Source organism: Mustela nivalis (genome assembly GCF_964662115.1).
Source record: "Mustela nivalis genome assembly, chromosome: 7".
NCBI lineage: Eukaryota > Metazoa > Chordata > Mammalia > Carnivora > Mustelidae > Mustela > Mustela nivalis.
Genome location: NC_139026.1, coordinates 110,252,249 through 110,266,318, shown reverse-complemented (window position 1 = coordinate 110,266,318; position 14,070 = coordinate 110,252,249). Strand labels below are relative to the sequence as shown.

The following is a 14,070-nucleotide window of genomic DNA, read 5'->3' as shown; positions in this document are numbered from 1 at the left end:
CATTTTTTCATGTGCCTGTTGGCCATTTATATGTCTTCTTTGGATAAATGCCCTTCTGCCTATTTCTTGACTGGATTTTTAAATTTTGGGGTGTAGAGTTTGATAAGTTCTTTATAGATTTTGGATACTAGCCCTTTATCTGATATGTCATTTGCAAATATCTTCTCTCATTCTGTAGGCTTTTAGTTTTGTTGATTGTTACCTTTGCTGTGTAGAAGCTTTTTATCTTGATGAAGTTCCAATAGTTCATTTTTGCTTTGGTTTTTCTTGCCTTTGGAGATGTGGCTAGCAAGAAGTTGCTGCAGTCAAAGTCAAAGAGGTTGCTGTCTGTGTTCTCCTCTAGGGTTTTGGTGGATTCCTGTCTCATATTTAGGTCTTTCATTCATTTTGAGTTTTTTTTTTTTTGGGGGTGTATGGTGTAAGAAAGTGATCCAGTTTCATTCTTTTGCATGTGGTTGTCCAATTTTCCCAACAGCATTTGTGGAAGAGACTGTCTTTTTTACACTGGATATTCTTACCTCCTTTGTTGAAGATAAGTTGACCACAGAGTTGAGGGTTCTTATTCTCTTCCATGGATCTGTGTATCCTTTTTTGTGCTAGTACCATACTGTCTTGATGATTATAGCTTTGTAATAGGACTTGAATTCTGGAATTGTGATACCTCCAGCTTTGGTTTTCCTTTTCAACATTCCTTTGGCTATTCAGGATCTCTTTTGGTTCCACACAAAATTTAAGATTGTTCCAGTTCTATGAAAAATGCTGATGGTATTTTGATAAGGATTGCATTGAATGTGTGGATTGTTTTGGGTTGTATAGACATTTTAACAATATTTATTCTTCTAATCCATGAGCATGGGATGATTTTTCGTTTCTTTGTGTCTTCCTCAATTTCTTTCACAAGTGCTGTGTAGTCTTCAGAGTACCAATCCTTTACCTCTTTGTTTAAGTTTACTCCTAGGTATCTTATGGTTTTTAGTGCAACTGTAAATGGGACTGAGTCCTCCATTTCTCTTTCTTTTGCTTCATTGCTAGTGTATAGAAATGCAACTGATTTCTGTGCATTGACTTCATATTCTGCCACTTTGTTGAATTCCTGTATCAGTTCTAATAATTTTTGGGTTGAGTTTTTGGGTTTTCTAAGTCGAGTATCATGTCATCTGCAAAGAGTGAAAGTTTGATGTCTTTTGCTGACTTGGATGCCCTTTATTTCTTTTTTTTGTCTGATTGCTTTTTGTTGTCTGATCAGCTGAGGGCTGATTCCAGTACCATGTGGAACAGCAGTGGTGAGAGTGAACATTCCTGTTGTGTTCTAACTTTAGGGGGAAAGCATTAAGTTTTTCCCCATTGAGATGATATTTGCTGTGGGTTTTTGTATATGGCTTTTGTGATATTGAGGTATGTTCCCTATAACCCTAAATGTCAGACGGGTTTTTTTTTTTTTTTTTTTTTTAATTATCAAGAAAGGATGCTGTGTTTTGTCAAATGCTTTTTTGGCATTGATTAAGAGAATCATATGGTTTTGTTCTTTCTTTTATTAACATGGTGTATCACATTGATTTATGAATGTTGAACTACCCTGTGGCCCAGGAACAAATCCCTCTTGGTCATGGTGAATAATCCCTTTGATGTACTGTTGGATCCTATTAGCTAATATCTTGGTGAGAAGTTTTGCATCCATTTTCATCAGGGATATTGGTCTGTAGTTCTCCCTTTTGATGGGGTCTTTGCCTGGTTTGGGGATCAAGATAATGCTGGCCTCATAGAATAAGTTTGGAAGTTTTCTTTCCATATCTATTTTTTTTGAAATGGCTTCAGAAGAATAGGTATTAATTCTTTAAATGTTTGTTGGAATTCTGCTGGGAGGCCATCTGACTCTGGACTCTTTTTTATTAGATTTTTAATTACTGATTCAATTTCTTTGCTGGTTATGAGCCTGTTTAGGTTTCTCATTCTTCCTGTTTCAGTTTCAGTAATTTATATTTTTCAAGGAATGCATCCTTTTCTTCCAGATTGCCTAATTTGTTGGCATATAATTGCTCATAATATTCTCTTATAGTTGTTTGTATTTCTTCAGTGTTGGTTGTGATCTGTCCTTGTTCATTCATGATTTCATTTATTTGGGTCCTTCTTCTTTTCTTTTTTGATACATCTGGCTAGGGGTTTATCAATCTTATTAAATCTTTCAGAGAACCAGCTCCTAGTTTCATTGTTCTGCTCAACTGTTTTTTGTTTTTTTTTTTTTTAATTTCTATATTATTGATTTCTGCCCTACTGTTTATTATTTCTCTTCTCCTGCTGGATTTAGGCTTTATTTGCCGTTCTTTTCCCAATTCCTTTAGGTGTAAAGTTAGGTTGTGTATTTGAGAGTTTTCTTGTTTCTTGAGAAAGGCCTGTATTGCTATATACTTCCATCTTAGGACTACCTTTGTTGCATCCCAAAGGTTCTAAACTGTCATGTTTTCACTCTTATTTGCCTCCATGTATTTTTTAAAAAACTTCTTTAAAATCCTGATTGGCCCATTCATTCTTTAGTAGGATGCTCTTTAGCCTCCATGTATTTGTATTCCTTCCAAATTTTTTCTTGTGATTGAGTTCAAGTTTTAAAGCATTGTGGTCTGAAAATATGAATGGTATAATCTCAGTCTTTTTATAACACATGAGATCTGATTTGTGACCCATTATGTGATCTCATCTGGAGACTATCCCAAGTGCACTTGAGAAGAATGTGTATTCTGTTGCTTTAAGATGGAATGCTTTGTATATATCTGTGAAGTCCATCTGTTCCAGTGTGTCATTCAAAGCCCTTGTTTCTTTGTTGATCTTCTGCTTAGATGATCTGTCTATTGTTGTGAGTGGGGTGTTAAGTCCCCTATTATTACTGTATTATTATCAATGTATTTCCTTAATTTTGTCATTAATTGGTTTATATAATTGGCTGTTCCCAAGTTAAGGGCATAAATATTTACAATTGTTAGGGCTTTTTGTTGGATAGACCCTTTTATTATGATAGAGTGTCCTTATTCATCTCTTATTACAGTCTTGGTTTAAAATCTAATTTGTATGATATAAGGATTGCTACTCCAGCTTTCTTTAGATGTCCATTAGCATGATAAATGGTCCTCTACCCTCTCACTTTCAATCTGGAGGTGTCTTTCGGTCTAGAATGAATTTCCTGTAGACAGCATATCAATGGGTCTTTTTTTTTTTTTTTTAATCCAATCTGACACCCTATGTTTTTTGATTGGAGCACCTAGTCCATTTACATTCAGAGTAAATATTGGAAGATCTGAATTTAATGCCATTGTATCACCTGTAAAGTCACTGTTTTTGTAGATTGTCTATGTTCCTCTCTGGTGTTTGTTAGTTTGGGCTCTCCCTTCATTCAAAGGATCCCCTTTAATAGTTCCTGCAGGGCTGGTTTAGTGTTCACAAATTCCTTTAGCTTTTGTTTGTCCTGGACATTCTTCATCTCTCCTTCTATTCTGAATGTCAGCCTTTATCTCTCCTCTATTCTGAATAACAGCTATTCTTTGTTGTGTATTTTCCCATTTAGCACAATGAATATATCATGCCAGCCTTTTCTGGCCTGCCAGGTCTCTGTCGACAGATCTGCTGCTGGCCTTATGTTTCTACTCTTGTAGGTTAAGAGCATTTTGTCCTGGGCTGCTTTCAGGATTTTTTCTTTATCTCTGAAATTTGCAAGCTATTATATCTTGAGGTGTTGACCTATTTTTGTCGATTTTGAGGGGGTTTCTCTGTGACTCCTGGACTTGAATGCCTGTTTCCTTCCCCAAATTAAGGAAGTTAAAACTATTCTCATTTTAAAAAATTCTTTTTTTGTTTTGCTGTTCCGACTGGGTGATTTCCACTGTTGTCTTCCAGATTGCTAAGCCATTCTTCTGTATCGTCTAATCTGCTGTTGATTCCTAGCGTATTTTTCAATTCAATTATTGTGTTCTTCAGCTCTGTGAGTACTCTCTGGTACTTTCTTATATTTTCTAACTCTTTGTTGAACTTCTCACTGTGTTCCTCCATTCTTCTCTTGACTTTGGTGAACACTTTTTTTTTTTATTATTATTTTTTAAATTTTTAAATTTTTTATAAACATATAATATATTTTTATCCCCAGGGGTACTGGTCTGTGAATCACCAGGTTTATACACTTCACAGCACTCACCATAGCACATACCCTCCCCAATGTCCATAACCCCACCCCCCTTCTCCCAACCCCCCTCCCCCCAGGAACCCTCAGTTTGTTTTGTGAGATTAAGAGTCACTTATGGTTTGTCTGGTGAACACCTTTATGACCATTACCTTGAACTCTACTTTGTCTGGCAAATAACCTGTCACCATTTCATCAGAATTTTTTCCTCCTGGGGCTTTATCTTGTTCTTTCATTTAGAAGATATTCTCCTGTCTCCTTATTTTGTTTGATTTTCAGAGTTAGTCTCTACATATTAGGTGGAATAGCCACCACTCCCTGTCTTAAGGTGTAGTCTTGTGTACATTGTGTACATTCCATGTGTACATTGCATATGCCTGGAAGCTTTGGCTGGTTGGCTGGACCTGAAGCCAATATGTCCTGGGGGAGTCCAGGGGTGCACTATGCCTGGATGACCCTGATGGAATGGCTTGAGCCTAAGCACGCACTGGCTGAGGTATCTGGGAATACACTGAAACTGGAGGTCACCTTGGCAGGGTGGGGCAGGGATGGGTGGAGGGTTATCTTGGGGAGAGCTGGTGTAGGTTAAGGCTCATTGGAGTAACCCTAGCAGGCCAACTAGAGCACCTGGATCCTGCTCCCATCTGCACTATCAAGGTGGAGGGGAATGTAACCAATGGTGCTTGTTGGTACCTCCAACTTGAAGAGAACTCCAGTAGTTCCCCTTCCTCTGCCATTTAGTGGATATAAATGGATTTCCTTCACTTATAGTGTTGTTGCCCTGTTCTTCCTGTGTCCCAGGTTGGGTGAATTTGGGTATAGTGCTCTCAGTGTTATTCTTCCTCACTGCAGGTTGTCACATTGCTTTGTTGGAAAAGGGTTTCCCATAGTTACCATATCTTAATCTTTCCTGTCATTTTCTGTGTGGTCCCTCTAACCTTTGTTGTGTAGAAGTTGTTCAATCAGCACTCAGTTTTTCCAGAAGAATCACTCCATATGTGGGTGTAGATTTGGTGTAGCCTTGGAAGGAGGTAAGTTCAGGGTCTTCTTATGCCAACATTTTGGACTGCCTCCCTCAGCCTTTGTTTCTCTTTAGTTTGGCAGCATAACTTGAACCATTTTTAATTTTTTAAAGATTAGCTCATTATTTTAACATATGTCTTGCTAGCCTCGTTCTTGTTTCCCTTCATTTTAGATGTTTCTATTATTTTCTGGAAGGATTTAACTGAGAAAGGCACTTCTCTGCTGGATTATTCACTGAACTGAATTTCTACACATCATTATCTTTCTTATTTTACTAATGAAGGAGCTGAAGTAGAGAGAGAATAAATGACTTATCACATTTTAAACAAGCTTCAGCAGCTGAATCTGAGGCAGGTGGTCTTTTGATCACATTCTATAAAACACTATAATAAGCTAGAAGCTGTTTGTGAGCAGTCACATCTTTCTAGGTACATTCTATGTAGCTTTTCCCACATAGTGGTTCAGAAATACTCATCATCTATAAAGACAGTAGATTATCTCAGCCAGGACTGCTGCTAGCAGCTTGTAACTTTGTACAAACCAGAAGGTATCCCTTCAGGTGAACATGGACCCGAGGGAGCATGGCCCAACCAGTAGAGCACAGGTGAGATCTTAAACCACACCTGTTGGCTGGCTGAACACCTTGATCCAGGCACAGCTTGTACAATTGTATGTGATGACTTTGACCATAGTCACCATTTGCCAATACGACCCCCTTTTGACAGTTCTAATTTAAAAAGAAAGTTAAGCATTTGAGAGATCGACACAGTCAGTAACATTCCATTTTGATAGGGTTTAGCCCTGCTTTAGAGAACATTCACCTTATGCTTTTTGAACTATAAACGATGACTTCAAGATATCATCCAGAATAATTTCTAGAAATTAATGGAGTGCTAGAATTCAAAGTAAATATGCTAGAGACAAAAAAACCATTCAAGGAGCAAAGGAAACAAGAGTAGGCCAGGCGTCTTCAACATCCCTGGATGTGAAGGTTACCACTGAACCTGTGCTCTGATACTACCCAGAATGGGAAGATCTTGGGAGCATTTTGCCAGCTGTTGGGTTAGTCTGCTAGATCTTCTAAATGGTTCTCCCAGTAGCCCTCAGATGACCCTTACCTTCCGTTTTAATCCGCAGGGCTGTCCGGACCAGGGCAAACAGGGTAGCATTGAACATGACTGTCCCATCACTGTTCAGAGGCATGTTCATGGAGACCAGGCGCTGGAGGTTAAGAGGAGGCAAAGTTGGTGATTATAGCAAACAGTTCTCAAACGATCTACAGAACCACCATGGCAGGAGAGTGCTGGGAGAGAGCCTTCAAACTTGTGTGCAAGTGTCAGCAGCAGGTAGGGGTTTGAGGCATGGGTCACTAAAATGTATTCAAAACCTCTTCTGGGGAGAATTTCAGCTCTCCCATAAGTACTCTCACCCTTCTGTACCCAGTGAGGCAGGAATGGAATTTTTCCTTATTAGACCCTTGCTCCCGCAAAGACATGTTAAGCCCACCCAACACCCTCCTCAGCTCAAAGGTCTATTCAGGCATATGGATACACTCTCTACTGGCATGCCAGACACTTGCCAGGAGCCCACCTGCCAGCCAGCATTCATCCAGAGCCTTGCTAAGAGAGACAATAATGGCAGGTTTGAATTGCAGGAGGCACAGTGTATCCTCTTTTCTGTATATTAAAAAAAACATACCTCTGCATCAGGCTGGGTTAAAAGCTTGTTGACTGGGTGAATTGCCCTTTTCTCTCCTTTCTCACAGGCCCAAATTGCTGTTGCTGCATTGTGCCCTGGTGTGGGGACTCAGCACACAGCAGAGTAATTATGAGAAAGAGGACCATGAAAGTTATTCTGGCATTTGCTCTCAAGATATGGTCAAAGATGTTATTTTTTAGATCACATGATGTCCTCTTATTAATCATAGTGCCAAGAAGAGTTATAATTTTCCTGAGTGATGGGTCTTTTTGACTCTCATGGACAGTGTGAATTCTGGAGCAGTCACTGGGAAGCTGAACACATTGGTAGCCTGTTCAGGCCCCTTTGGAGGCTGTGATGGATGCACTATCACCTCATGCAGGCCACACTTGCCCCTGCTATTTTGTCCATTGGGCTTTGACTTTACATTTAACTTGTGCTTTTTTCCCCTCCTCATATATTATATAACCTTGGAAATCTTCTAAAATTTTTTTGGGAACAAAATGGAGATATAGGTGAGAAAAAACTGAGCAAAATGGAGCACAATCCAATTCTCTATTTCCCATGAATGGATTATCTGGAGTTGAGGTTTTCTATTTGTGCTTTTTCTATACAACTCTCTGACCTCACTTCCCCCAACCCCTTTCAGCTCATTGTTATTCCAACAGGGAGTATGGAATGGTGGAAGTGGGAATTAAAAGAAGAGAGGATAGATTAGAAACAGTACTCTTCAGCAACGGCTACCTGGTTGAGATTACAGTGAGGTAAGAGAGGTACCTGAGCACACAATTTATGGAGTGTTCACTCTCAAGGTCATGTGAGGGTCACATGAGCAAGAGTTGGGTCTAAAGACTCACTTAGAAATCTGATGAACAAGATTGATCCTCTCTTTGGTACAATTTGTGAGTGTTTCAGTGATTTTGTACACAATTTTAGGGCTTTACAGGTCCCTGAAGCTGATGCATGGACCCTTTAATAGCCCTCTGATCCCAGGAGGAGAACCCTTAATCTATTTATCCTTGGCTGAAAGTCTTCCAGGATGACTAGGTGGTAAAACCTGATGGGACTGGGCATGTGGCTTGTTGGATCATGAGGCATTCACTTCAGTTTTCTTTTATAGAATCTGAGGGTTTATTGTTGGAAGGAACCTTAAAATATAATCTGGCTCAGGCCTATTTCTTTAGCACATAAAATATTATCTTCACTTTCTTAAAGTATCAGTGGCCTGACCAAGGTCACGAGACAAATAGGCTTCTTCCCTCCCATATTTTCTTTTTCTCCTGTGAAACCAGATTATCTCTTACTTTGCAAGCCACGCGGTGAGGGCATAGCTTCCCAAAACCCAGTGGGGGCTGAATCCGCCTGAGCAGGGTCACCACATCCAGGTGTTTGATCCGACCCCTAAAAAGAGGAAAGGCAGAAGGAAAGATCAGTCAGAGGGTCATGGTTTCAGCCTGTAGCCCAAGACTCACGTATTAGACTCTCCACAGCTGTTGCCCTATTGGTTAATCTCAGTGCAGCATTGCAGAATTGCATGGCAAAACTCTAAAACCAATATATACATGTTTAGATTTTAATGAGCAATTTTCCACCAGTTCTATGTTGAAGGTGGGAGGAACTTCAGGTAGCGCAATGAGATTCTCATATATACTTGCTGTGGCAATCTAAATATGTCCAAAAGTCATTTATTAAGTGTCAACCAAATGTAATTGACCAATGAGGGTATCCTTGTACCCAAGGCAGGAATAGAGTTGAGATCTACTTGACTCTAAACATTTTAACTTGAATACTTACTAGTTACTCTTGACACAAGGATCTCCCATCCTTCTATTCAACTGAAAATAGATATGTTTTTTACTTAGTCAAAGATGCTTGGCCTACTATTGCTGGCCCTTGACCCATGACCCTGGGGTCTGGCGCAATTCAGTGTTTCTAATCAATCTACCCAACGCTAACCTGTGTTGAACCTCTTCTGCGGGTATGGTCACACTGTGTCCTCTGGGCTTTGGGAATCAGTATTTCCCTCTGGGAACTTACTTGGCTTCAGGATCATACTCTGCCCAGATTCTTTTAAATTCATCCAGATGATGGGGACCAAGAATTGACCAGTCCCTTGTCAGGTAGTCAAAGTTGTCCATGATGACAGCTACAAAGAGGTTGATGATCTGCAGAGAACAGAGATATGAAGTGTTTCTTGCCACTTAAATACACTTTGCCAGTTAGTGCCATGCATGGCAGAAGCCTACATTTCTGAAGACCAGCTCTATTTACCATTTAAAATATCAGCCCCTGGATATTTGTCTCTTGGCTATGAACCTGACACGGGTCTCCTCGGAATGGTGTGGGATGAATCCCACATGAGGGCTGTAGAGTTTCCCTCATACCAAACTTTGGGTAGGGTTGCCAAGGACAGAGGGCAGCTTTCTCCACCACCTTTTTTTTCACACTCCTCATCAAAGTATCCAAAACATATCGATTGCCTATAGCCGCCCCCCCCCCCAATATCCCTTCTGTCCCCTGGGACACTGCCACCATGACAAGAGCCAATAAGAGATAAGAAAGGTGCTGGTTGGGCTCACTCTGGCCCAGGGCTTTGTGCCCTTTTCTAGTGGTTGGACACTGCTACTAACTGAGTCTTTCCAAGCTGGTTCCTCTGGCTGCACGCTGCAGGGATAGATAGTGGGCCTGGGCTGCCTTGAACTGCACACTCATGATCTGTGGCTGTTTAGTCCCACCTCTGCTTACCAGGAAGGCACAGAGCATGTAGAAGCTGATGAAGTAGAAGACCGCGAAGCTGCTGCCACAGGGAGTTTCACCTTCTGTGCTGTTGCCGGGCTCCGACTCGGGGGCACACTTCTTTCCTGGCATGCAGGCCAGCATGATATCCTGCCATGCCTCCCCTGTGGCACACCTAGGGGAGAGCGGTGAGAGAGTCCACCACCCGTGGGGCCCATCTCATATCTCTGGATCTTTTCTTCATCCCTTGCCCAATCCTCCTCCCCCAGAGGGAACTACTAAATTGAATTTGGTGTTTATCATTCCCTGAATGCTCTGACTAATGTTCACTAAATATGAAGATACATGGCATTGTTTTGAATGTTTTAAAGCTTTCCATAGATGGGAACAAACCACCTTTTCTGAAAAGTTCCTCTTTTTGCCACTCATATTAAGTTTTGGAGATTTATCCATTCGGCTCTCATTTACTCATCTTAACTGCCATATAGCAGTATATTCTATGTATATACCAATTTTTTTTTAATATAATTTTTTATTTTTTATAAACATATATTTTTATCCCCAGGGGTACAGGTCTGTGAATCACCAGGTTTACACACTTCACAGCACTCTTTAAAAAAGATTTTATTTATTTATTTGAGAGAGAGCAAGAGCAAGAGCATGAGCAGAGGCAGAGGGAGAAGCAGACACCTCTCTGAGCAGGAGCCCAATGTGGGACTCGATCCCAGGACCCCAGGATCACAACCTGAGCCAGAAGCAGATGCTTAACTGACTGAGCTATCCAGGTGCCCTGTATATACCATTTTAAAAAACCTGCTGTCCTGTTAAAGCGTTCCCTTTTCTTTCCTTTTTTGCTATTACAAAGAACCCTGCAATGAGCATGCAGGTCCATGCCTTGATATCTGCTTAGAAAGTGGAATTTCCAGGTGAAGTAGGTATGTCTTCGTTTTCACTAGTTATTGCTGCTTCTCCAAGAATTATGCTCTTGTCATCAGTGTGGGACAAATGCCATTGCTCTGCAGACCTGTTGACTTTTTTTGTTTGTTTTATTGAGGTATAACTGACAAATAAAATTGTAAGATATTTCAAGTGTCCATCATGATGATTTGATCCAACTCTACATTGTGCAAGGATTCCTCCCACCTAGTTAATTAACACACTCATCACTTCACATATTTATTTTCTTTGATGAGCACATTTCAGATTTTAGCAAATTTCAAGTATGTAATAGAGTGTTATCAACTTTCATCACCATAGATCTTCAGACCTTCTTTATCTGGTAGATCAAAGTGTGTACCCTTTTACTAACTTCTTCCTATCTCCACCCCATCCAGCTTCTGGCAATTCCTTTTCTACACTCTGATTCTATGGGTTTAGACTTGTCAACTCTTTATATTAGTGAATTTTTAAAAATGTTGCTCATATGATGGATGTGAAATGATATTTCATTGCTGTCTTAATTTGTGTTTAAATGGTTAGTGGGTTAAGAACTTTTATTTCACCTTCTGTTGAACTGCAATGTTCATATTTTAGTCTGTCTCTCGGGTTGCCTTCTGGTTCATTTGTCATCTTTTTAAAAAAATATATTCTTTCTATTATCATTTGTCATTTACATGCATAACAAGTACCTTCTTTCCGTCTGTGGCTTGTCTACAGCCTTATTTATGGTGAAGCCTATTTATTTTAATGAATCTGAAGTTTATTTTACTTTTTTAAAGATTTATTTATTTATTTGAGAGCAAGAAATAGAGAGAGTTAGCTTGGGGAGGGGCAAAGGGAGAGGGAGAGGATCTCAAGCAGACTCCCCACCATATGCAGAGCCCAACAGGAGGCTTGATCCCATGACCCTGAAATCGTGACCTGAGCTGAAATCAAGAGTTGGACATTTAACCCACTGACTGAGCCATCCAGGAACCCCTGATGAATCTAAAATTTAAATTTCACTGTTTTTTGCCATCTTGTTTGAAGAAATCTTTCCTTATTCTAGGTCATAAAGATATTCTCCTATATATTCTAAAAATCCTTAAATTTTGTTTTATGTAATAATGCATTAATCTGGAATGTATTTTTGTGCTTGATATAAGGTAGAAATATGCTTTATCTTTTCCTGTGTAGATAACCAATTTTCTTAGTACAATTTATTGAGCAAGTTCATCTTTACCTACTGATTTGAAATATCCTTTCTGACATAAATTATATTTCCATAGATATGTGTGGGTCTTGTGTTGCCTTTTCATTCTATTCTGTAGGTTTATTTGTCTCTGTTGGTACAAAAGGATCACACAGTCCTAATCACGAAGCTTTATATTAAGTCTTGCTCTCTTATAAACAGTGAGTCCTTCCAGCTTGTTGTTCTTCAAAATTGCCTTGGCTATTCATTTTTCCTTTTTTCTTACACAGACACGTTAGAATCAGCTCATCAAGTTCCGTGAATAATCCCACTGAGAGTCTTATTGGAATTGTATAGATTAACTTGGAGAATTTGATATTTTGGTAACATTAAGTGTCCCAGCCATCAACATGGCATATCTTTCCATTTGTTTAATGTCTTTTAAGAAATTTTTATAGTTCCCCATGTATATCTTTTGTTAGATTATTTCTAGGTATCTTATTTGAAATAAATAAATAAGATGTTATTATAAGCAGTACATTTAAGAAGTTATATTTATCTGTAAAAGATTTGCTGAATTCTCTTAGCTTTGCAGTTTCCCTTGTATAGTTTACTTGGGCAATTAATTTTGAAAAGAGGTTTTATTTTTTTTTATTGTAGTAAAATACACATAACAAAGAATTAACCATCTTAACCATTTTTAAGTGTTTCATTTACTGGTATTAAATACATTCACCTTGTTGTGTAGCCATTACCACCATCCAGCCCCATAATTTTTTCATCTTGTAAAACTGAAACTCTGTGCCTATTAACTAATAAGTCCCTGTTCTCTTCTCCCCACCATCATTCCAGACCCTGGCAACCACGATTCTACTTTCTGTGTTTACAATTTTGACTAAGTACCTAAAATATGTGGAATCACATAGTATTTGTCTTTTTGTGACTAGCTTATTTCACTTAGTACTGTCCTTGAGCTTCAACCCTGTGGTAGCATATTGCAGAATTCCTTCCTTTTTCAAGGCTGAATAATATTTTATTGTATATATATATATATATATATATATATATATATATATATATACTACATTCTGCTTATCTATCACCTATCAATGGGCAGTTGGGTTGCTTCCACATAGGTGCACAAATATCTCTTCTATTCTTGGTTGGGATATATACCCAGAAGTGGAATTGATGGATCATATGATAATTTTATTTTTAATTTTTGGAGGAACCATCATATGATTTTCCACAATGATTATGCTTTTTTATATCCTGCAACAGGGCATAAGGGTTCCAATTGCTCCACATCCTTGCCAACACTTGTTTTCCATTTCGTTTTGTTTTGTTTTTGGATAGTAGCCTTCTTAATGAATATGAGGTAGTAGCTCGCTGTGGTTTTGATTTACATTTCCCTGTGGTTAGTGATGTTAGGCATCTTTTCATGTGCTCCTTGCTCATTCATGTATCTTCAGAGAAATGTCTATTCAAAATCTATTCAAGTCTTTTGCCCATTAAAAAAAAAAGATTTATTTAATTTTAGAGAGAGAGTGTGCTTGTGAGTGTCAGTGGTGGGAGTAGGGAGAGGGGCAGAGGAAGCAGGGAAGAAGCAGACTCCCCACTGAGCCAGGAGCCTCCCATGGGACTGGGTCTCAGGACTCTGAATCACAACCTGAGCCAAAACCAAGAGTCAGACATTTAACCAACTGTGCTATCTAGGTGCCCCTGGATCTTGGAACTTTCTGAGGACCAAAACCTTGACTATCTTTTCAGTTTCTATTTGGTTAATTAAAAAAATTCTTTTTAAGATAATTTTGTGATTTATATTTTCCTACATAAAATCATCTACTTTTAAATTTTCTCATATATTGGCATAAATTTGTTCATAATATTTTATCATTCTAAAAATCTCTTCCATATCTATAATTGTGTTACTTTTCTTATTCCTGATGTGCCTTTCTTAAAAAATTGGTTTTGACAAGAGTTTGTCTATTTATTGGTCTTTTCAAAGAACTTAGTTTTAGGGTTTATTGATAAATATTTTTGTTTTATATTTTATTAGTGTCTGCTTTTATTTTAATAAGTGTATTCTTTCATACTTTGGGGTTATTTGCTATTCTTTTTCCATTCATTAGTTTGGTTATTATAGATTTTATAAAACAAGTTTTAGCTCTGAAATTTTCTTTGGTATTGATTGTCACATTTTGTAAATTTAAGATGTACTGCTCTAACTCTTTAATTTCTAAGAAGTATATAGCTTCAGCTGTGAGTTTAGAACAGTGACCCAAGGGGCATCTGTGTGGCTCAGTGGGTTAAGCCTCAGTCTTCAGCTCAGGTCAAATAA

The 14,070-nt window shown here is 38.7% G+C and overlaps 1 protein-coding gene across 32 annotated transcripts in view; it reads right to left on the bottom strand.

Annotated features, from left to right (window-relative positions):
* CACNA1C (calcium voltage-gated channel subunit alpha1 C) overlaps nucleotides 1–14,070 on the bottom strand; it is a 737,989-nt gene that overhangs the window by 36,751 nt on the left and 687,168 nt on the right. For all 32 annotated transcript variants that reach the window (XM_082741042.1, XM_082741039.1, XM_082741047.1 and 29 more), the window contains 4 exons: nucleotides 9,629–9,794; nucleotides 8,921–9,048; nucleotides 8,188–8,284; nucleotides 6,304–6,406 (listed from right to left, as the gene is read on the bottom strand). In XM_082741042.1, coding sequence (XP_082597168.1) covers nucleotides 6,304–6,406; nucleotides 8,188–8,284; nucleotides 8,921–9,048; nucleotides 9,629–9,794 — 494 coding nt within the window. The remainder of the gene's footprint in view (nucleotides 1–6,303; nucleotides 6,407–8,187; nucleotides 8,285–8,920; nucleotides 9,049–9,628; nucleotides 9,795–14,070) is intronic.